Raw genomic sequence first — 23,098 nt, 5'->3', positions numbered from 1 at the left:
GTTACTTGCGTAGTAGCATTCCAACAACGCCCTGTTTTCGTCTCTTGCCCACCGATGCCTTCTTGTTCCAGTAGCCCACTTTTCGTCAGGGTGCCCTGGTTCCTCAACACCTGACGCGGACCTTGTTGATCCGGGCGACGTCCGAGCCGGCATGCCTTCATATTTATCTGTCTCGCTCATGTCTGCGGTAGGCTCGCTTAGCATAAGGGGTCTAGCCTTAGGACCCTTACTGGATACAGACGCCCCAGGCAGGAATCGAACTTGCGATCCTGGGTTTTTGATGCATTCATGGTTAAGATATAACCATAATTTATATAAGTTGTGTCCAAGGTACTTCAGCATCTAGCTAGCACCACAGAAGTGGAGTGAACGAAATCCAACTTTTTTGAAATGCCGGGTAATTTCAAATTCATCATTTTAAAAGGCTCAATATATGATGTATGACACACACACTGTTTCTGTGCAATTTGGCACATAATTTGATATCTATGGGTGAAGTGGCTGTATTTCCAAGGGAAGAAAAAATGTTAATGCGTGATCATTTTACTCTCTGCGATGGAGAGTAAAAAAAGAAAGAGGAGACATGAGAGGAAGATTAGAGATTCTGTTGTAAGGTAAAGACTGCTTAAGAAGTGGGGTCGCTGTAGCTCAGGAGGTAGAGCAGAGCATCTACTAATCAGAAGGTTGCTTAATGCATCCAAGTGTGAATGTTTGTGAATATTAGGGAGACAAAGCATAGAAAAGGTGCTTGTGTGATTGAGTGAATGGGGCATGATGTTTAATGTGCTTTGAGTGCTCAGGTAGAGTATTAGGATTATGTGTAATTGCATTGGCTGCATTTTTAGATAAATAGTTGTATATAACTTTAATGTTTACAAAATTTGTGCATAAGTTTTCAAAATTTACAATTTATATTTGCATTTCAAGTTATGAAAATAATTTACTAAACATGTCTGTGGTTTTTACAGTAAAAAATATATAACTACTACTAGGATTTTATGTTTTTTGTGTGATTTTATATGAAATGTATACCTACTGCATTTGAATCATTTTAACCATATGTAACACCGGAATATGTGTTGCGTTTTTTTTTTTTTTTTTAAGGCTTTGATTTGGCCACCCCATTTGATTTCCATGACACCCTAAGAAAATTTCTCTAGATCCCTGATCAACCAAGGTTTAGGGTGAACCCATGAGGCCTTGCCTGACCCTATCATGTAACTTACTGAGATCAAATGACACAAGATGTTATTGGGCGTTAAGGTGTCTGGAAAGGGATCTCAAACCTGGATTATAGATGGCAGACAGTTGGTGTCACAAGCCACCATCTCTGTTCAAATACTGTCGTTCACAGTGGACATAGATGGCCTCTTTCACTCCTCTATCAAACCATCTGTCTCCTCTGTCCAAAATGTGAACATCTGCATCCTCGTAACAGTGACCTTTAACCTTTAGATGCAGATATAGTCTCGTCTTGTCAAGGTGGCTCTTCTATGTTGTGCTATGCATTTATGAAGTGGCTGTTTGGTTTGTCCAATGTAGAGGTCTGAGCACTCTTCTCTGCACTGTGCAGCATACACAATGTTGTTTAGTTTGTGTTTGGGATTTTTGTTTTTGGGATGAACCAGTTTTTGTCTGAGGGTGCGGCTGGGTCTGAAGTATACTGGGATCTCGTGTTTGGAGAAGACTCTCCTGAGTTTCTCTGATAAACCTGCTACAAAAGGGGATGACAGTATAGTTCCATTTGTCCTTCTGATTCTCTCCAGTTGGTGTCTGACCTTCTTTTCTGTGCATCTTTGGTGATTTTATGAAAGCCCAATTAGAATAACTACATGTTTTAAGAGCTTTCTTTACATGTGTGTTCCTTCTTTTTCCCTTCTGGCATAGAGGGAATGTTTTCTGCCCGGTGTTACAGGGTCCTGATTTCTCCAGGTTTGTGTTCCAGAGGATGGTGGGTGTCAAAGAGTAGGCACTGGTCTGTGTGTGTGGTCTTGTGGCAATGCTAAGGTTTCCATTTTCCTCAATGTGGCAGACTGTTATCCTTTGTGTCTTCCCTATTGAACTTTAAATTTCTGTCTAATGAGTTGATGTGAGCACTGAAGGATTCAACTTCTTGGGTTTTAGTTTTGATCCAGGTGCCATCCATGTATCTGTACCCATGGCTTGGTGCTGTCCTTTTAAAAGAGACAAGAGCTTTTCTTTCCACTTCCTCCATGTAAAGGTTGGCTACAATAGGTGACACTCGGGAGCCCATGGCACATCCATGTTTTTGTCTGTAGAAACCCTTGTTGTATTTAAAATATGTGGTGGTAAGGCCGAGATCTAACAGTGTACAAATTTGTTTGGGGGTGAAGCTGGTTCAGTTTTCCAAGGAGCTGTCTTCTTGTAGTCGTTTTCTGAGAGTCTCCACTGCCTCATTTGTAGGTATGCAAGTGAAGAGTAAAACCACATCAAAGGACACTATGGTTTCATCTGGATCCAGTGCAAGTTTCTGGTCCTTGTTGTTGAAGTCAGTGGAGTTGATGTGATGGGGTTGTTCCCCACAAGGGGCACAAGGATGGTGGCAAGGTGTTTGGAAATGTTGTAGGTAGTTGAGTTTATACTGCTAACACTGGGTCTGAGTGGGAGTCCTTCTTCGTGGATCCTTGGAAGTCCGTAAATACAGGGTATAGCATCCCCTTGGTATAGATGACGGTATGTATGTAGGGCGGTCAATGACTTTATCCTTTTCAAGTTCTTGCAGGCAACTGTTGACTTTTGTAGTCGCTTGTGGGGTCTCATTTTAATGCTTCATAGGTACTGTTGTCACTAAGGAGTGCAGTAATTTTTGTGTGATAATCCGTTGGGTTTAGAACAAAAGTGCACCTCCCCTTGTCGGCTGGTAATATGGTGATGTTTTGTTTTTGCTCAGTGATGCAACGGCCTTCTTTTCTTGTATTGTGAGGTTAGACGAAGGGACTTTAGCACTGGAGAGGGTGGATGAAACCTTCATCTTTTGCTCTGCTTCTGTTTGTGTTCATTTATTAATCCATATGGCAGTTTCTGTGGTTAGCAACAGATACATTTTAAGAAAGAGACAAAGCACTCAATTCTGAATTGTAATTTCTGAGCAAATTCTCAATAGAAAGATAGTGGTGGAAGTGTAACTACCAAGGGAGAAGGTTTTACAATCGTATTTGTTTGTAAAGTCAGCAATCTTTTAGGCAGTTTGCATTTGATTTGACTAAATAGTTTGTACATGAAGTTTTCATGTTTTGTTGACCTTTGAAAAGAAAGGTAATAATGCTTCAAAATAATTGCATATTTAAGTTTTCAATAAGTAACAGAAGTTTGTTCTTGAGGATGTCATCAATTTCAATTTAACGTGAATCTGAATCTAAAGTGGTATTAAGCTTTTTAACAACAGGTGCCAAATTTCAGCTTTAAGGTGGCCAAGGGTTGGATAGTGGCAAATGTAACAAAGGCTTCTAAATTGTAATATAATGTAGTTGCTCCCTGGCTGCCCTGAACTTAGCGTCCCCCTTGTCAAATTCCACTTTAACCCCAGACAATAACATGTAGAATATTTCCATTTGCTGGACCGCAGCAGCCACCAAATCGTGACGTTTTCAGTCATCTCATCAGTTTTAAGAATAAGTTCCAACTGGATGACACAATATTTTACACTGTTAGTGTAATTGCATGAATTACTTTTAGTATGAGAAATAAAACATGACTAATGTTTTGTCACATGCCTGAAGGGGTTAAAATAACAACAGTGAACACAGATAATGCAGCTGTTTACGTTGAAATGACTGCAGCTGGCTGAGCTAATTTCCGTGTAATACTGACACAACAGCTCTCTTTTCTCCTGAAAGGTAAATGAGACTCTGCTTTCAGAACAAAATCTTTTCTCTACATGTTACATTTATAAAAGCGCACTCACACATGCCTATACAGAACAAAGAAATACAACACACTCACACTTCACAAACCATGCACATTCATCAAACTGACTCATCATAAGCACTGTTGCAAAGGCTTACCTTCCTCTATAAAGAAATCCACTCATTTTTCAGCTGTATCATTAAAAAACAGCACAAAAGCTCAGTACATAGTATGTCCTCATCTGTCAGGTGAATAGTCCTTGGCCTCAGCCTTCAGAGACCCGAAGATATCCGATTACCTCCTAGCTGCCATTAGAGTTTCAGTAAACACTCAAACCCAGGCATATTACAAGCTGCAAATAGCAAAGTTGCAGAGAATCTTCAGAGTCAAAGCAGAGTGACCACAGTCAGGCTCTTCGGCCACGAGGCTCCCAGAGGAGCGAGCCAAGCACCCAGGCAGTCATTTGACGTGGCAGCGAGAGTCACAGAGAGACGTGGTAAACAGCACCGTGGAGCAAAGGTACACAGAGGCTGCTTGCTTCACCATGAAAGAGTGATCTGTCTCAGCATGCTCCACAACAGCCGCTTCACCAGGTATGTGTGCGTGTGTGTGTCAGTGGGTGTATAAACCACACCAACGTTTTCCAGCCATTTCTAATAAAATACTCACTGTCTATTGACTATTTGCCTCTGGTACTTTTTAAAGGCAGGTGGAGCACAAGGAGGATACCTGTGTGTTTGATAGTGTGCATGTGTGTTTATGCACACCTCCTTCTCCCTGTAGGTGTGTCTAACGTGTTGCAACAGGTAAAAGGCGGCATTTAGACACTAATTTCCTCCAACACAAAACACTGAACTGCTTTACATTTTTTCCTGGAGAAAATGTTCAGATCCTTCACATAAAAGCAGCATTAAGCACCTCTGTTATCACTCTCTTGAAAATCAGTTTAAAAGAATCACAGCATAGCTGTGCCGACTAGATCTGAACAAACAAGCAGCACATTGAGGTTGGCCGAGGGAGCTCAGGATCAAAGCTAGACAGCTTTAGGCTAGGAGTCAAAAACAGTGGTCTGGATCAACGTTTGTGGAAATTCTTATTCAGTGCTTCTCCAAACAGGAGGGTGTGGTCTGTGTGAGTCTGTATGTAGGGAGAAAAAATCAGATTTAAACTGTGTTTGGTTTAAAGAAAAACTCCTATGGGCAATTTTAGGTGTGGCAGTTTATTAACACAAAGGATCAAATTGTATATTCATTCACCTGAGAACCAGACCTTTATAAATTAGAGAGAAGCCTCTTCTTTGGTCATAGGAGTTTTAATTTTCTGTTACCTTTCTTAATATTGCATATTCAGTTTAATGTGCACAGATAATGATAATTATCACTTAGTAAACGAAGGGCAAGCACAATTAGACAAGGTGTGCCAAGTTACAGTATTAATGGTTATTTATCATTTGTTTTGCTGCTACTTTACTTCATAAAAGTGTGTGTATAGCAACGAGAAAATTGTATTTGAATTCAAATCTTAATGGCACTCAGAAAACGTGTTTTCATGCAAGGGGAAAACCTTGACTCATAATAATAACAACAATAATAATAATGAAAAAGAAAATAATAATAATAATAATAATAATAATAATAATAATAATAATAATAATAATAATAATAATAATAATAATATTAAAACACATTCCCAGATCCAAATAAAATCAAATTGTCTCCTCCTTTGGTCATGATCCACCGTTTTAGATAAATAATGTTTTTGTATACAATAATCTTGGAAATGAAGTGAAAGTAGTACAGTAGTGGTAACAAACTGGTGAAAAAAACAGGAAAGACACTGGAATTGTTTTCTGCTTTCTAAACTCCCACAGGTTTTTATATAGATTCACATTTGCCAGACAGCTGTACCCGATGTTCATGTTTGCTGACTGTTTTTATTCACAACCACAATACATGTGCTAATGCTGGCCAAGAGCTCGTGCACCTTTTTTTGACACCTGTTTTTGATTCGCGCTAAAATAAGCCAAACAAAATGGGGAAAAGAAAGATTATAGCGATCATAACTCACTACAGTTTAATTTTATTGAGATAACAAGACCTGTTTAGTAGTAAATTCTACTACTTCATGTACTGCCATGTAATAACAGCTTCATAGGAACTGAGTATGTAAATAACACTTAATATTCATTACATAGAGATACCTTGCTATATTTGGATCTATGTGCATATATGAAATCTAAAACTGGTCAATTCATAATTTAGTGTAACCTGCAATCTGCCAGATAGATACAGATACATGACCTGTAGGTTTGGGGTTAAGGAACAGGGAATGTCTCTTCTCCTCTCTTCCTCACCTTCACTGTCCTTCCATCTTGACCTAAGCATAGATATCCTCACATTCCACACATAGCACGCAGCGTGCAGCTGGCCAGCAGGCCTTATTGGGGCAAGAGACAGAAAATCAGAGGTTGAACTGAGAGGCTTCCCTCAACTGAGCCAAACGCAATTAGCCAAAATAACAAACCCTTCACTCAAGTGTGATTTACTGCTTGGGTCACTTGGAGTCTTGGGTGTTACTGTGTATTCATAATTCCTTACATCAGGCCTATAGTTCCCAACCCATGGGGTTAGGGCAAAAACAATTTCAAAGTAAACTTCAAAGATTATTATAGAAACAAGAATAAGGAAAATGAAAAAGAAGATAATGGCGGGAGAAAATTTAGTAATGAGGGCACTAAGGAAGAGGAAGAAGAGCGGAAAGGCAGGTGTGAAGGTAGGAAGGTATGACATACCTGTGGCAGTATGGATATGTAGGAGAGAGGGCAGTGGTCTTTTTAAGTGGTCTTTGTTTAACACAATCCTGGAGAGAGGGGACATCCCTGAGGAATGGATACCAGGAAGGAGGTGGTGTGACACACCTGCAGTCATTTACCTTTAACTTGTATATTAGCAGAATATTGTTACCACAGAAACTGACATTTGTTTATGAGACTACATTAAGTTACCAGTTTCATCTAAGATTGTGATTTTTATCATTTTTTTAATTCCATATTAATTCTGTGTGCGTATTATTCTCTTCTGACAAGCTGTGGTCACCACTGCATAACAGAAGAATTTATTCACTTAACCTATCAGTCTGTAACTTTTCGATTTTCTTCACTGTTTAGTTATTCTCTTGACTGAGTTGTTGCTGTGTCAGCACGTAGATATTTCACACATGACTCCTGTGGTTTAGAAGAATCAGTCAAATTCTCTTGACTGAGCTCACATCTTTATTTTTGGCAGTCAAACTATGATCATAGAACTTGAGTCGGACCTTCACGCTCCAAAAAGATTGAAAGAGAAATTACGAGAACGGGATAGTTTATTCAGTAGAGCTAGATGTAGAAATTCGGTGTTAAATTTAACTACTATGAATAATGTTATCTGATATTGTTATTCTAGATTGAGGTGATGACAGGCATGAAAGACATGAGACATGAAACAAGAGAGACGAGGGCCAGCCTCCTGACAGAAAGCTACACCCTGTTATTAACCCAATCACATCCTTTACCCTCCTACTTGGACATTCTTTCTTTTTTTTTCCTTGTTACCGTAACTTTCAGCTTTCCACCTTGAATCTTGTATCTGTGCTCTTGTGCTTAGACTGCTGTTGCTGGCTAACAATTATAACAGGTCGATGTCAGCCAGTCACCTCAACTCCGTTTACAGTGAATAATTTTTTTTTTACTTTAATCAAAACCTTACTGACTTTAGAAAGAGTATTGCAAAAATAAAAAGTGTTCAAACACAGAAAGGAAATGTGAAGCATTTCTTTTAAACTTTACTAAATTGCATGTAGACATGGCAGAGACAGCCTGCTGAAGTTCAAACCAAGCATTAGGAAGAAAGGGGAGTGAAAGTGACATGGTTCTTGATGCCAGATGGGCTGCTCTCATTTTTTCAGTGGAGAATTTCGAGCTGATAGAAAGGCAACAGTAACTCAGTCGCTTGTTAGAAAAATGTAAGCAGAAGAGCATTTCTGAAAGTATCTGACCTTGAATCAGACTGGTACAGCAGACCACACTGTTGGTCACTACTGTTATCTAAGAACAGGATATGGAGGCTATATTTTGCACAGATTTTTCACCAAAATTCCACAATAGAAGTTTGGAGAAACACAACCCTACTGGTCTCCATAATCACCAGATCTCAGTCCAGTGGAGCATATTTGGGATGTTGTTGAACGTGACATTTGTATGAGCAGCAACTATGTGATACAACATGTTACTAATTACTACTATGATATATGCTTACATGTGATTGGCTTTGCCATGACATGCACCTGTGATCAAGGCTGGAAGTATGTATTTTGTATTGTATCTGTTTTTTTGCAAGTAAACCTCTGACAGTGTGTTACTCGATTTGTTCTTTCATACTTATTTGAAAGATGTTCAAAGTAATTAAATTGAAAACCCAATGTAGGACTCATCAGACCAGAACTAAATTTAAACACATCTTAATTGCAGGCAGCAGACTGAGTTAACAAAAATAATAACAGAGCAGCGGATGGGCAAAACAGACTGATAAACTAGGACCAGAGAAAAACACAGACAGATGAGCATGCAGCATAAGGTTATGAGGGAAGATGAAACAAAGACCAGAAGCAAAAAATTGACATAAGCTAAACTAACATTGAAGCAAGACTGAATTCCAACAGCAGGCACTGAGGACAAGACACAGAGATGAGACTCGGATAGACTGGACATCACAGGGAACTGACATAACTAAACAAGAAATCAAGAGCGGCAAATAATCAAACTCAGAAGCACTAGAAAATAATATACATATGTTATAATTCACTGGGCCCACATCCTCATTTTAGGTTTGGCAGCATTTTAGTAGGTAAAGGTGAATGGCTTGGACATGAATTGAGCTGCGGTTTGGGGAAGGCCTCGAAGGGGCCTGGCAGGTCCCCATGTACCAAATGGAAGTGAAGAAGTTAAAGAATTGAAAAGGGGCAGGATGGTGGGGCAAATGAGAATGAACAGCTTGTAGAACTGGGGAAACATATATAGATGACAACTGGAAGGAGCGTGTTTGGAGGCGTGGTCACGCTCCTGGAATTCCGGTACTGAATCTCCAATAAAAACATGTCAAAAGAACATTTCATTATTCCACAACAAAAATTCGAAACACTGGACCATTATAAATGAACTGGTTTGCATATCGTACTCCACCTCAGTACTCAAAGTGCTTTATTCAACATGCCTCATTCAAACTATTCTTTCTGTCTAACATTTACACACATCCTCATGCCGAGAGCATGCAGAGAGCAATCAGAGAGCAACTTGCTGTTAACATCTTTCCCATGCATATTAGGCAAACAGAGCAGTGAGGGATGGAACCACCAACCTACCAGTTTGTAGATAACCTGCTCTATCTCCTGAGCTACAGCCACCCCGATGCTGGACAGTGCTCAGACAACTAGAGCTGTGACTGACAAAGCTGACCATCAACGCAGTCAAAAATACCTTTAGTAGTAAAGTATGTAGAAAAAATATGATCAAAAAGTTGTATTTTTAAGAACTTTATCTTCAGTGGACTTGAGTAAGTTTGTCAGGACTCCATTTGAGCTGTTATCTAAATCTGATACATATGTGACAAATCGTCTGTATGTTACGCGTTGGGAATGAGAATGCTCTGGTGATGTATGTAAACATCTTTCTTTTTTATTAAATGAATGCAAATATTTAGTCCCGCACAAGAGATTTATTAGTGTTTTGTGAATCTTTCTTCACCATGAGTAGAGAATGAGGCACAGACCTTCACTCTCTGTCTTATTAGATGCAGGGTCTGTGTACTGTGCTGGGAGGATGTTGCTGTCCAGTTAATTCAGCAGTTTATGTACAAGCTGTGAATGACGATCTTGAAGAGTGTTTAAAGGCCAAAAATCTGCCAGAAAGACTTTGAATGACAGTTTGTTTTTGTCTTTTTATTTCATCCAAGAGAATTCACTGGTGTGTACTGTTAAAAAACGAAGAATGTTTCACGATAGAAATCAACATCATAAAATAGCTGATCAACAGTTTGAGCATGTGGACATTATTTTCCCAGGTGTTTTCACTCAAATTTAGCCAGAAGACAAATGCTTTTATTAGCCCTCCCCCATCCAAAGCGCATATTTTGAAAAACTACTTTATAAATAATCAATAACTCAGTGTGATGGTTTGGCTCAAATATCACAAATCTAAGCTACAAGTGACATAATGCTCAGTCATTAAACATTAACAAACATTACACAAAATTGACAGGTTTTTTTTCTTTCTTATTTGCAAAACTGACTTTTGGATAAATGCATCCCACTTACACGTGGAAGTGTCAGCAAATGAAATACATGTGTAAAATACACCTAACAAAGTACATGAATAGTAAATATTTGTTTAACTGAGAACTTGCTGCACTTTTGGGTTTTCAGTTGAAGATGCAAATAAAAATGTTAAAAAAATTAATTAATTGATTTAATTAAAGTAAAAAGTATTTTATCCTATCCTTTTACCCTTTACAACAGTGAAAAGGTAAAAGATTTTTATTACCTTTAGCACAGTACTACAGTAAATGTACAGCTTGAGTTTATCTTCATCTAACACACAAAAGTGGTCCTTAAAGTAATGAATGTTATGCCTGAATCACTGAATGACAACATGAGTAGATGTAAGTGCAAAGTCTGTTAATATATGGAGTAGAAAGTACATACATTTGTTTAAAATGTAGGGAGTAAAAGTAAAAAGTAAAAATAACTACTAAAGTAAAGTACAGATACCTGAAAACTCCACTTACAGTTAGGTCCATAAATGTTTGGACAGACAGAGACAACCTTTTTGGTTCTGTATATTACCACAATGAATTTTAAATGAAACAACTCAGCTCAGACTTTCAGCTTTAATTCGGTGGGTTAAACAAAAAAACCTGCATAAAAATGTGTAGAATTAAACCATTTTATCATTTTAGGGGCTGTTGCCATGATTTTGCTCAAAATAAATAAAATGTAATTAATTGAATTTTAAATGTGTTATATTTAAAGTGATGATCCTATAATCTAGAGAAAACAAAAACTGTAATAATGTTGGTTTGTGGTCACCTAATCCAAAACTAACTGTAAGCCCTGTCTTAAGAGTAGACATGATGTCTGTCACCAAAACCTAGACTGGGAGCTAGTTCCACAGGAGAGGGCCTGATATCTTGTTTGTGTGCTTGGAATCATACGTTTAGAAACTCTGGCCTGCAATTGGAGAGCAAAGGATTCAATTGGGATAATATGATAGCATTTGATCTTTAACACATCACAGGACCTGATCAAAAAGGACTTTGTCATGTGATTGGAAAGAATGTAGCATATTCAGCCTAATCAGAGTGACCACATTCTATATATAATGAGATCAGCATACATGTACAATTGCAATCTAACTTTCAAACTATTGTCTAAATATTTTTGATATAAATGTAAAATATTGCATAAATTACATCAGCACTGCCAGTCAGAACAGTCATTGAAATATGTGAATTTGCTTTTCCTTTATTCTCTGTCTTCTATCTAAAAAACACTTGAGAAAGCCTAGAAACTTGTTGGAGAGAAGTAATTCATTCAAGAGATGGAAAAATCACAAGTACTGCCCTTTAGATGGAAAGCTACAGTAGAGGAAGAGCTCTGTGCTGAGACTGCTAATGAAAATCATATAGCTCAGAAATCAATAAATCACTTAGGAACAGGAAACAGTTATTGACTAATAACAGTCCCAGACCTCCTGCGGACCAATCAGATGCTTATCACCACCTGACAGCATCAACACTGGATTTTGGTTTACAACATAATATGCCTGCTGGGCGGGTATATAACGACACATTGCGTTCTTATGCACTGCATTTCCTCTAAATTTGTTTTCAGTTACACGAGAATAAGTGTCTCCATCTTTATTACTGTTATTCCGCCAAACCGGTTCTACATTACAGCACAAACAGAAATAGACGATGCGTGACTACCTCGTATGTAAGTCGTATGTTGCGGTGACAGCAGCATCTCTCTTTAGCCATCTTCTTCTTCACCTCCACGAGCACATCATCATCGGTATCCGTTTATTACCCCTTCATCATCCGGTCATGGTTGCAGGAGTCACCTCAATCTGGAGTCAGAGATGCTGCTGCTATGACGCCACCACTAATGCTCCCGTTGCAGCTCATTGGTCGGTTAAGCGCCCCCTCCCTCCCCTCCCCACACACACACCCCCGGCCCCCTCCATTAGGGTATTCTGGATTTTCATTTTTATGCCCGCAGATTGTGTCCCCCCCTTCCCGCAGACGTCCAAGGAAACCATGTGACCGGCTCGTCAATGCGGGGAGTTGCGAGGTGAGGGGTAAAACATGTGCAAAAAAAACAATGCTTTGCTTGGATAGATGACATATTCTTTTAGACAGACTGGCAGCATGTCAAGAGGCACGCTATTACCATAAGAGACATGAATAAGGATAAGAAATGCATATTACAACTGAATACTATTAAGGCATGTGAGATATCGATAAGTGAGACAGCTGTCCGAATTTAAATGTTACAAAACTTACAAAAGTCTACTAAAATGAAAATTCACCGTGAAAGGTAAAACTAAATGTAGGCTATAGAACAGACAGAGTATGAACCGAGCTTTTCTTTTCCTGTCTTTTTCCTGTCCTCATCTCCACAATAAAATAACAAGGTCATTACATGTGTTTCCCTCTGTGTGTTTATATGAGTGATTTTCCCTTTTTTTGATTTGAAATTTCCTTTAAATCTGTCCTGGTTTTTGCTTCAAACTAGTCTGTGCGAGCCATTGATGTTATGTCACCTAGTGGCCAAATAATGCATTACATTCCACAGTTGATGTACAGTCATGTAAAATCGTGTATTTCCGTTGTGTGGTGTTTATGTGCACATACGTTCTTTCAGTTACTCCTCAATGTGTTTTTATTTCATGACATGTGCTCAGATGAAAAAAGGGATGTGTTCCATACATTCCACGTGTGCCACATGTATTCAAGCTACAGACGCCATTCTTCCTTTTTATTTTTTGTTTTATTGTTAAATATGACTATATATATTATTCAGAAATTGTCAGAAAAGTTATATTTTGGAATGAGAATGTTTTTAAAAAAAAATTAGGGTGTGCTCAAATATGGAGCTTTACAGGAATGCAGGAATTTTATTTTATTTTTATTTTCATATTTTAATTAGCCAATACTCAAGACCACAAAAGTTTTAAGCAAATATTAAATGGTTGAGCAAAAAAAATCTGATTTGACTTGAGATGAAGTGATGAAGATGAAGCATCCAACAGAATAAGGCATCTGGTGTGACCGGTTGGGTGTGAGTAGATGAAGACAGGACAAAGACATACTGTTGAAGAGAGACAAAGATTAATAGCAACAAATAATTAAATACATGCATTAAATTTGTATATTAACAATAAATAAATAAATGAATATATAAAATTGAACTGAATTAAACTATAGCTAAACAAAACTATAGTTCAAAACGCGTGTGATAAAAATGAATGGACAGATGAATGAAAAGAATATTAAAGCTAGACTTTAAAAGAAAATAATAATAAGATGTCCCAGATTTACAGAGGGCTTTTTGTAGAGCAGCAAACTGGCTTTTTGTGCTAAATGATGCTTTTCTAATTTAGTGAGATACTATTTACTCTCCAGCTTACCAGTTTTCCACTTTAAAGTGTGTTTGAGAGTTATACCAGGGAGTCAAGTACTTCTGATTTGAGGCTCTAATTTTTTTACAGTATCTAGAGTTGTAAACAGTGAAGAAGTGTGGCACAAAATAATCAACCTCTGTGGGAGTAGCGTAGCTCTGCACTGTGTTGGCACAAAGCAATGAAGAAGAGAGCTGTGGATGAATTATTTCCTTAAACTTAGTTACAGCACTTTGAGGAAGACATCTGCTGTGATGAAATCTACTTCCTACTGCTGTGTAATCCAATATTGTAAATTGAAATGTTATCAGGAAATAATCAGAACAAAGACAGTTTAGGAAATATTGTTAAATGTTCAGTTTCTATGCCATAAGTTAGAACAGGACAGAGTGTGATTAAAGTGGTGGGAGGGCTCTTTTACCTTTTGAAAGAAGCCAGTTGAGTCTAATAACAGATTAAATGCCATGCTGAGGCTGTCATTTTTAGCATCTACATGGATGTTAAAATCACCCACAATAATTATATTATCCGAGCTGAGCACTAAATCAGATAAGAAGTCTGAGAATTAAGACAAAATCTCTGTGTAAGGCCCAGGTGGACGATAGATAATATCAAATAGAACTGGATTTTGAGTTTTCCAGCTGGAGTGGACAAGGCTAAGTCTCAGGCTTTTAAATGGATTATAACTCTTTCTGCTTCTTTACTTGATTTACAAGCTGAGGTGGGGGATTGTTGCCAAAAAATTGTTGATAAGTGATTAAAACATGTATTAATAGGGACTTGGAAGAGAGAGAGGTGATGTTTAATAATCCACATTTCACTGTTTTACGCTTTGGTGCAGATGTGGATGCTGTATTGTCCTGTTTTTTATGTTTAAGTTGTTTTTTGCTGGTTTTTAGTTTGTTTTTTGTCTGTTTGGGAGCAGACACAGTCTAAGGGGATGGGGTTTCAGGTGAGACCAGAAGAGAGAAGCTGCAGAGAGGCGTGTAAGACTGCAACTCTGCTTTGTGGTTTAGTACATTTGTTCAGATTTTTAGAAATGAGAGCTGCTCCATCCAAACTGGGATGATGCCATCTAATATAACCAAGTTTCCCCAGAAAGATTCCCATTTATCTAAAAAGCCCATGTCATTTTTGGACATCACTCAGCCAGCAATTTAAGGAGAAAATGAGGCTAAACATGTCACTGGTCTGTTTGGGGTAGAGACCAGAGCAAACTACAGAGTCCAACATTGTTTTTGCAAAGTCACACATCAATTCCATGTTGTTTTTTCGATTGGTCATGTTTCGATTGTCATTACTGCCGACATAAACTATAATTTTACAGAATGTTCATTTACCCTGAGCCATTTTCTTCAGTGTCACCTGTTCTGGCCCCTGGAAGACAAGACTATAGTTGCTGGTGTCTCTATCTTCACATATCTCAGAACTGAATGAGTTGGTGGTGTACCGGGCGCTTCTGTTTAGGAATACGTGTCATCCTCACCATCATCCAGCCAGCTTAGGACCGCTTGGGACAATCTGCTTGAGCTAATGGGTTTCGTTGATGAATATATTAAAATATCCTACTGCACTGTTGTGAGGCTGGACAGTCAAGTGGGGAGAATCATATTTGTGTACCAATCTCATTCAATCAGTATCATATAAACAATTTATCATTCAAATCTTTTTTTTGATCATTTATTTCGAGAGTAGAAGGCTGATGTTTGTTTAGTCTATGTCAGGGCAGTAGCTGTAGCTGTGGCAGAGACTGGCTGGAAGTTAAAGGCTCTCAGAGTGATGGTCTATAATTCTCTGTGGGTAAAAGGTGAATTAGCTTCCTGTGATGAGCCCAAGGATTTTAAGGTCTTAGTGTCCACATTGACAAAATCCAATTCCCGCCTAAGCCATGGGGATACTGGTGTGCGTGTGAGACTGTTCCTAAAGACGAACAACCCCACATGCTACCGTCAGCTACTATCTGCTACACTCAACAACAATTCTTCTTGTAGGCTTCTTCCACTGCAGAAAATATTCTTGGATATCCTTAGTTTGAGACTCACATTAACCGGAAAAATTAAAAAAATGAAAGCTAAAGCTCTTACTGTTCTTTCCTCTGCCTACAGTCAGCAATTCTGCCCATAGGCAAACGATCAAAAGCAACATGATCATTTGCCATCTGAGTATTGTCTTGGTCCTGAGCTGTATAATGAAAGAGGTTTCAACAAGGAAAAAGCTTTAGCCTTACTCCGACATTGGACATATGACTGTGCCACTGACTTCCTTCCTGGACACTGATTCCCTCCAATCATTTTATAGCCTCTCAGGCCCTGAACATCTAACCATGTATCAAGGACTCACTTGATGCTGGAGTCATCCGACCCTCATCCTCCCCAGCAGGTGGGGAGCTATATTATGTCCATGTATAGATTTGAGGACTAAACCAGATCACACTTCTGCTGTCTTACAGGTCATGGTCCATGACCTTCTCAGAGATTTCCTGAATATATTTGTCTACCTGGATACTAATCTTCTTGAGAAGGGGAACACTATACTCATATCATAAAGGTACTTCAAAAGTTCGTGGAAAATAACATTTTTATCAAAGCAGAGAATAATACACTTCATGCCAAGCGGCTAACTGGCTTATACTCTGGAGAGATGGCTTGTGAGGGCAGACACAGAGACAGTTAAAGCAGTAACCGATCTATCTGCGCCTCCTCCTGTCAGTTATCAGTTGTTTGAATCTGCTTACTGAATGCAGCTGTTACAAAAACTATGACAGTAGCGTAGCTAAAGCGTGGTATGGTCACAGCAGAACTGCCAGAAATAAATGGTCTCATCACTGTACATTTCACCAAATTTCTATGCAGTACCCAAATTTCAATTATATACAGTGCTGTGAATTTCATGCTTTTCTTGATTTATAATTTTTTACCACACATGTTTAAGATTATCAAACAAATTTTAATATTAGACGTTAACACAACATGCAACTTTTAAATGATTTTATTTATTAAGGGAGTAAAGGTATCCAAATCTAAATCATGAATTAACTGTAATTAACAAAACTTTCTGAAAAGCTGAGTTTAGTTTCACTAGCCACACTCAGGCCTGTTTGCTGATCAAGAAATCATTCAAACACAACCAGGAACCTGAAGTAGACTAAAAGATCTCAAAAAGCAACACATTATCCCGCGATCTAAAGAAAACAGAGAAGAGGTGAGAAACAAATTCATTGGCATCTAGAAAGGCTAAAAAATATATTTCTTGATTCCCCAAAAAACCACAGTGAGAGCCAATATCCACTAATTGAGAAAACTTGTAACAGTGGTGAACTTTCCCACTAGTGGCCGGCCTATCAAAGTAAAAAAAGAGGGCATAAACAACTCATCCAGGGGGTCACACCAAAATACCCAGAACAGCCTCAGTTAAGGTTCAGGTTTCAACAACAACAAAGGGAATGGGCAAAAACAGCATCCATGGATTGCATAATGTTAAACGTTAAACCACTATTAACCAAAACGAACACAGACTTGCCTCACATTTGCCAAAAAGTATCTAGATCATGACACAGACTTTTGGGGAAATATTCTGTCGACTGACAAGACAAAAGTTGAGATTTTTGGTTTGTCCTGTTCCACCTGGTGGAAGGTGGAACACAAACACAGCTTTTCATGATAAGAAAATCCTACCAACAATCAAACGTGCTGGTGGCTAAGAATGGTTAAATTCTGCTCTCTACTAGAAATTCTTGAAGGAGAATTTCTGACCATCAGTTTGTGGTCTGATGTGCAAACGGAGATGGGTTATGTAGATGGATAATGATCTGAATCACACCAAAAAGTCTACCTCTGAATGGCTAAATGTATTAATAAAATAAATGAATAAAAATCTGGATTTAAATCAGAGTGAGATGCCTTGGCATGACCTTAAGTAGGCCATTCATGCCCAAAAACTCCAGTGTGACTGAATTAAAACAATTCGGCAAGGAAGGGTGGCCAAAAATTCCTCGACAGCGATCTTAAAGACTCATTGCCAGCTATCACGAATCCTTGATTGCAGTACTTGCTGTCAAGCAGCAATAACCGGAGGCACAACCAGTGTGATGGACCGAGTTGAAAAACAGGAGGAGTCCCAGGAATTATTAGAAAAATATAGTTTCCATTTATTTAACCCCCAAAAATTATATTTACAAGACTAATAAATGTTGAGCTCATAAAAGAGGTCAAAGAAACAAAACTGAACTCAGGCAAAGACTGCAAACTTAACAAACCAAATGACTGCCCAAACATACATAATCGACCTAAACATGAAATGACATACTAGGGTATATATAATGGCTGATCAGACCATTGTGACACATGAGGGGTAACAAACAAACACAATCATAAATCACAAACGATGCAGTACAATCTAGTTTGTTAATAAACTAAACACTAAAGAAGAAACTCAAAAACCCCATTAAACCCTAAACTCAAATATTTAATTAAATACAAATACTTTGTTTTTAAAGTAAAGAAAACACACATTCCCCCCTTCAGCAGGAAGTGGTGGTGTGGTCCAATTATCTTCCTTTGTATTTAATGGTTTCAAACCCTGGCTACCATCTTTTGTCCAGCAACTCCCAGGGATGATGGCAGGTAAGAAATAAAAAGACAAAAGTTAGTCAGAAAGCAAAGAAATTAAGTAGTATGAATACATAAGTAAACTAAATGTGCGCGCTTACAAATAGAACAAAATGTATCCAAACCAATCAATGAAGTTATTGGCAACTAAAATGTATTACTATGTTCAAATGAATGAAAATACAAAAGTTACCGACTTTAGAGTGTGGCCATGGGTTTGGCCATCACAACCAGTCATTAGGTTTAAAACTGCAGTTTTCATTCTTTTGTATCTTTGTCAAAATTTGTTTGATGATCTGAACCATGTATGTGACAAATACGCAACAAAAAAGGAAGGGGGACAAATACTTGGATACCTTAAACAATAAACATGACTAGTCCTTGTGGAATGCCTGTTTTACATGGTCTCGGTGATTACATCCATGAGGTCAACAGACAACTACAAGATATATGAATGTAATCTGCAAATTAGTCTTTTTTTTATTTAAAGCTACTTATGAGGTTTATTTAAGGGAAACTCAAATGCTGTGTGAGGTAAATGGGTGTGTAGATGTGTTGATGAGTGACGTTACGTTTACGTCTGCTTGCTCTTTTGTAGAGAATATTTGGACCTTTCTGCAGTTTCCTGCTCTGTTTGTTTGAATTAGTCATAATTGCGTGTAACGCTCCTACTCACGTTAGGACATTTCAGCTGACTGTTAATATTAGCTCATTCCTGCGCCCAGAGCTGATGGAGTGATCAAAAGCTTTACTGCTGAAGGAAATATGCTGCTTGTCCCAGCCTGGCACTGATATTCATCACCACCTCAACTCTGCCGGCCCACAGGTGGCTCCCTTATTACAAACACATGTTACATAGCTGCTCAGTCGCTCAAAAAAAAAAAAAAGTTCAAGTAGAGAGTCCATATATCTGCCTGTATTTGGCGTTTCACTGGAGTGACTCCAACATTCTTCGCAAACACTATTTGAGTTACATAAACTCATCGTTTAATTGCCTTTAAGTTAAAACACTATTTTCCAAACTAAAAAAGAAAATCTCTACTTAATGATAAATACTTGAACTCAGTGAAATTCAAAAATTGCTCATGAACGATTTCAGTCCTTTTTTAAAAAAAAAAACAACTTCTACTCGTGGAACGGAAACCATTCTTCCAATTATTGTTTTAACGATGGTGCTGTCTAACATGTTAACCCACAGTCTCCAAATGGAGTTCATCTTGTGATTGTGTAGGCCATGGCATATGATTCACATCATTTTGAGCCCTTCTCGAGCCCTCTTGTGCTGTTAAATGGGGGGATTGCGTAGCCTTCATAATCAAACAGGGCTTCAGAAGACGTTGCATCAAGGCATTAATGTGGTCTCTCCCAATAATTCTGGATTAAGTGGTGACAATTGGATCCAAGACAGGCCAGCACACATAGACACACATAGTATGTCAGGAAGAGAAAAAGTGTATACATTGTTTTGAAGAAATTCTGATGGGTCATTACTATAAGTAAAAGAAAAGAAACAGAGCAGTGTTAAAAATCTATTTCCCAAAGGTGATTCACTCTTGCTAATCAGGTATTAGTTTAAACACCATTGTTAAATAAGGACAATACAAACATTTCCTCTCGGCGTGCTGCCCATCAGCCGAGTGCCACTTACGCTAAATGGATAATTGAAAAAAAAATAAACTGTGGGGTCCACTTGCTGCAGGCCAACTGGATCAACAAGTCATTGTGTGTGTGAGGGAAAAGAAAGCCTGGTCTTTGGTTTGTGAAGTCAATGTATGTGTGTGAAAGTGGAAAAAAAGAGTCTGAGGGGCGACTGCGCACACCGCCACCACTGGGAAAATTGAAGGCAGATTTTCCATGGCAGGCGTAGGCTCCAAATTGTTCGTTTTGGATGGAGAATTTGCTCTGGCATGAGATGTGACAATGATATTCATTTTGGAGCTCACTTCCATTTATATAGTGCTGATTGCACTTACACACCTACATACACACACAGGCTCCAGCTGAGCCAAACTGTTACAGAAAACTAAACCTGCCTTCAAATGAGAAAAAGAAACCTTGCCTAAAGTTCAGGCACAGATCTAAAGACTTGTGCTTAAATTGCAGCTCTCTTTATACTTTGATTTGCACACACACACGCACACATACACGCACACCTACATACACAAACACTCTCCAAAAACAGACATTTCTCTATCGCTTACTCCTACATCCTCATGCGTGCCCAGACCCATATGATGTGCCAACATTTAGTTGATGTGATCCAGCTCCAGGATCATGTTTCTTCAAATCATCTCTAACTGGCCACCACGAGGCCCATTAAAGAAAACTGCTACAGATAGCTGAGGAGGTTTACTGTTCTCTATTTCAGTCAGGAACACAGAGGAACATGGATTGGGTGTGATGGGAAGAATCACAGAACGGGGTGCACGTCTCCTCACAGCTTTCTTAGTTTTAGCCCAGCTAAATCAGCCCAAAAGACAAAAAGTGTATTGATTGCACTATACTGGAATGCTTCCAAATTTGTGCTCATTTTTCATGTTTTTTAGTTTTAGTTTTTTCACTTGAATTTTCTGATTTCTTGTGAAGATCTATGTCTGATTCAAGCTAGATTTGAATTTCTGAAGACCATTAAGAAAAATTAAATTAGCTTTACTTTAAATCAGTTTCTGCGATTAAATTTGATGGTTGAACAACTGTACAAACATTTAAAATGTTCTAGTTTCATTATCCTTGATTTTGCGTTGCATTTTTTAAAAAACCTTGTTGAGAATACACAAAATGCACCATATTTATTTTAAGAAATTAACCTATTTTTTATTTTGAGTTATAGGTGGTTCGGATTTTAGATTTCATTTAATGTTTTGATTTATGTGTTTATATCAGCACGAACACTTATTACTTATGGAGCAGCTGAGATTACTGTTTTTCCTGGCTGTGTCGCAGCTGTGCATTCTCTCAGTGTCCAGCAGAGGGAGTGAGACATTTAATAATCTGAGTTCCTGTTTAGGTGCAACTATGGCAGCTTTACTTTTAAGTAAAAGTACTAAAAAAAATCCAATCGTGAAATTTTTATATATTAGAATTTCAAGGGGTTTTTTTTTGCATTGAACCACAACTTTTTTATGCCGTCATGCAAAGTGATCTGAAAATGCAATCATACTGGTGCATTTACACATATGGATACACATATACACACACGCGCAGACATGCACATGAGATACACAGCCCACTCCCTCTTTCTGCTTGTAATCTTACAATCTGATATAATCTGATAACGTCGTCTTTTAAAGTGCTTAGCTGCTTTACTTCTATCGTGAAAGACGGTTTTAAAGGCAGCGAGAAGTAAAAACACAAATGTGTTACGAGGCCTGTTCGATGAATAATGTAATATTCCCTGTGCTCAGTAAATGTTTGTGCTCTTGAGACTTCTGTCATATTTCCCAGGTCATACATTTGTTCAGCTGCGAGAGGCTGAACTTCCTGTAAGTAATTGACAAACTCCTTTAAATAGTTCATGTGCCATAAGGGAATATGAGCTCTGCCGATGATTATACAACGATGGCGTCTCAGAGCTCACGTCACGTCACTCACCATAATTGTTGTTTTGGTTGTTTCCCTGCTGGACCTCAGAAGGGCTTAGAGAATTAAAATGCTAATTCATCCAGGACCAAAATAGTCCAAACAGCTATTTAAGTTGAGCCAGAAGCATTTATCACACCATAATTAAGTTAGATCCAGGAGGAGACAAAAACTATCTTTGTTACTATGTTAACTGCAGCATGGGAAAACCCAGGATCTGTGCAGAAAGCCTTTCATTTGGAGTTTTGGATTTAAAGGTTAACTCTTATTTTTGGAGCATTGACCATCACCCCTGTATGTAACAATAACACTGCAATCCCCAAGTTCAAATCTGTGATCACTACAAGGAAATAAGACAGTGCAAGATGCCTGAGCAAATGATTAGATGTGCCAGATACCAGAAGATAAGGACAACAATCTTAACTAAAACAAAGTAACATCCACCACCCTTTGTATCGGCTATGACTTATGCTCCTGTGTGTGCACAGTTTTCATGAGCAAACAGGAATTATTGGAAATGTTTCAGGCATGCTGACTCAGTTTGCCCTCCAGACATAAAAAGGTTTAGATGAGCTACAAAAACCTTTGACTTGTTTACTCGTCGTCAGATCAAACAAGCCAAAGGTTTTACTCATGTTCTCTTTTTCTCCACCTAGAGAGAAAGATTGAGAACTACCATTAGTCCAGACAGTTTCACTCGGCTGAAATTCTTCTTGAATGTAAAAAAACCCCACCCCAAACAAAACAGCATCTCGTATTATGCTCGGTGACTGCGCTCGCATGAAAACTCTGAGATGGATAAGACTACAGAGAGATGCAGAAACCTATACTGAAAACTCAAAGCTCTGTTGTGTTTAAGAGAGACCTGAGCATAAAAGCAAAGCTGTCAATTTTCCGGCATGTAGTAACAGAAAGTACAATTTGAATAAGGTACTTGAGTAAAATTTTGAAGAACATTCCATCAACTCCATCCTGAAGTTATTGCACATAATACAAATGATGGTCAAATGTGCAAAAGTGAGGGCTACCTCTTCAGGTTAAATGCCTTCTGGTGGAAGCACAGGCTTCACAAATAACACGTGTTAATCAGTAAAAGCAAGCATCGTTTTTATGGGGAAAAAGCAGACAGATTGTAAAGAAAAGGAAAACAACCACTCGTTGGCAATGCAAGAACAGTTCATATGCTCACCAATGTTAGCCTTGGGATGGCAGCTTGAAGTTAATTATGTTTCCTTTCCAATCCAACAGAGGGTGTAGTCGAGCTTGCATCTGTGTTTATGAAAAGTGTGTAATAATAGTGACTTAATCACACAAATAGTGCAACCTCTCAGTC

The 23,098-nt window shown here is 38.3% G+C and overlaps 1 protein-coding gene across 4 annotated transcripts in view; it reads right to left on the bottom strand.

Moving 5' to 3' along the window:
* pde4dip (phosphodiesterase 4D interacting protein) overlaps positions 1 to 22,973 on the bottom strand; it is a 113,572-nt gene extending 90,599 nt beyond the window's left edge. For 2 of the 4 annotated variants that reach the window (XM_080887871.1, XM_080887872.1), the window contains exon 1: positions 4,026 to 4,606. In XM_080887871.1, coding sequence (XP_080743997.1) covers positions 4,026 to 4,051 — 26 coding nt within the window. In that variant the 5' untranslated portion in view covers positions 4,052 to 4,606. Of the gene's footprint in view, positions 1 to 4,025; positions 4,607 to 11,885; positions 11,954 to 22,954 lie in introns of those variants that run through there. The other 2 variants (XM_080887865.1, XM_080887874.1) reach the window with 2 other exon arrangements.
* Positions 22,974 to 23,098: the final 125 nt, after the last annotated feature.

The sequence above is a fragment of the Rhamphochromis sp. 'chilingali' genome (assembly GCF_963969265.1).
Source record: "Rhamphochromis sp. 'chilingali' genome assembly, chromosome: 7".
Taxonomy (NCBI): Eukaryota; Metazoa; Chordata; class Actinopteri; order Cichliformes; family Cichlidae; genus Rhamphochromis; species Rhamphochromis sp. 'chilingali'.
The sequence above is the reverse complement of the archived record's forward strand: the minus strand, read 5'-3'. Positions and strand labels throughout refer to the sequence as shown.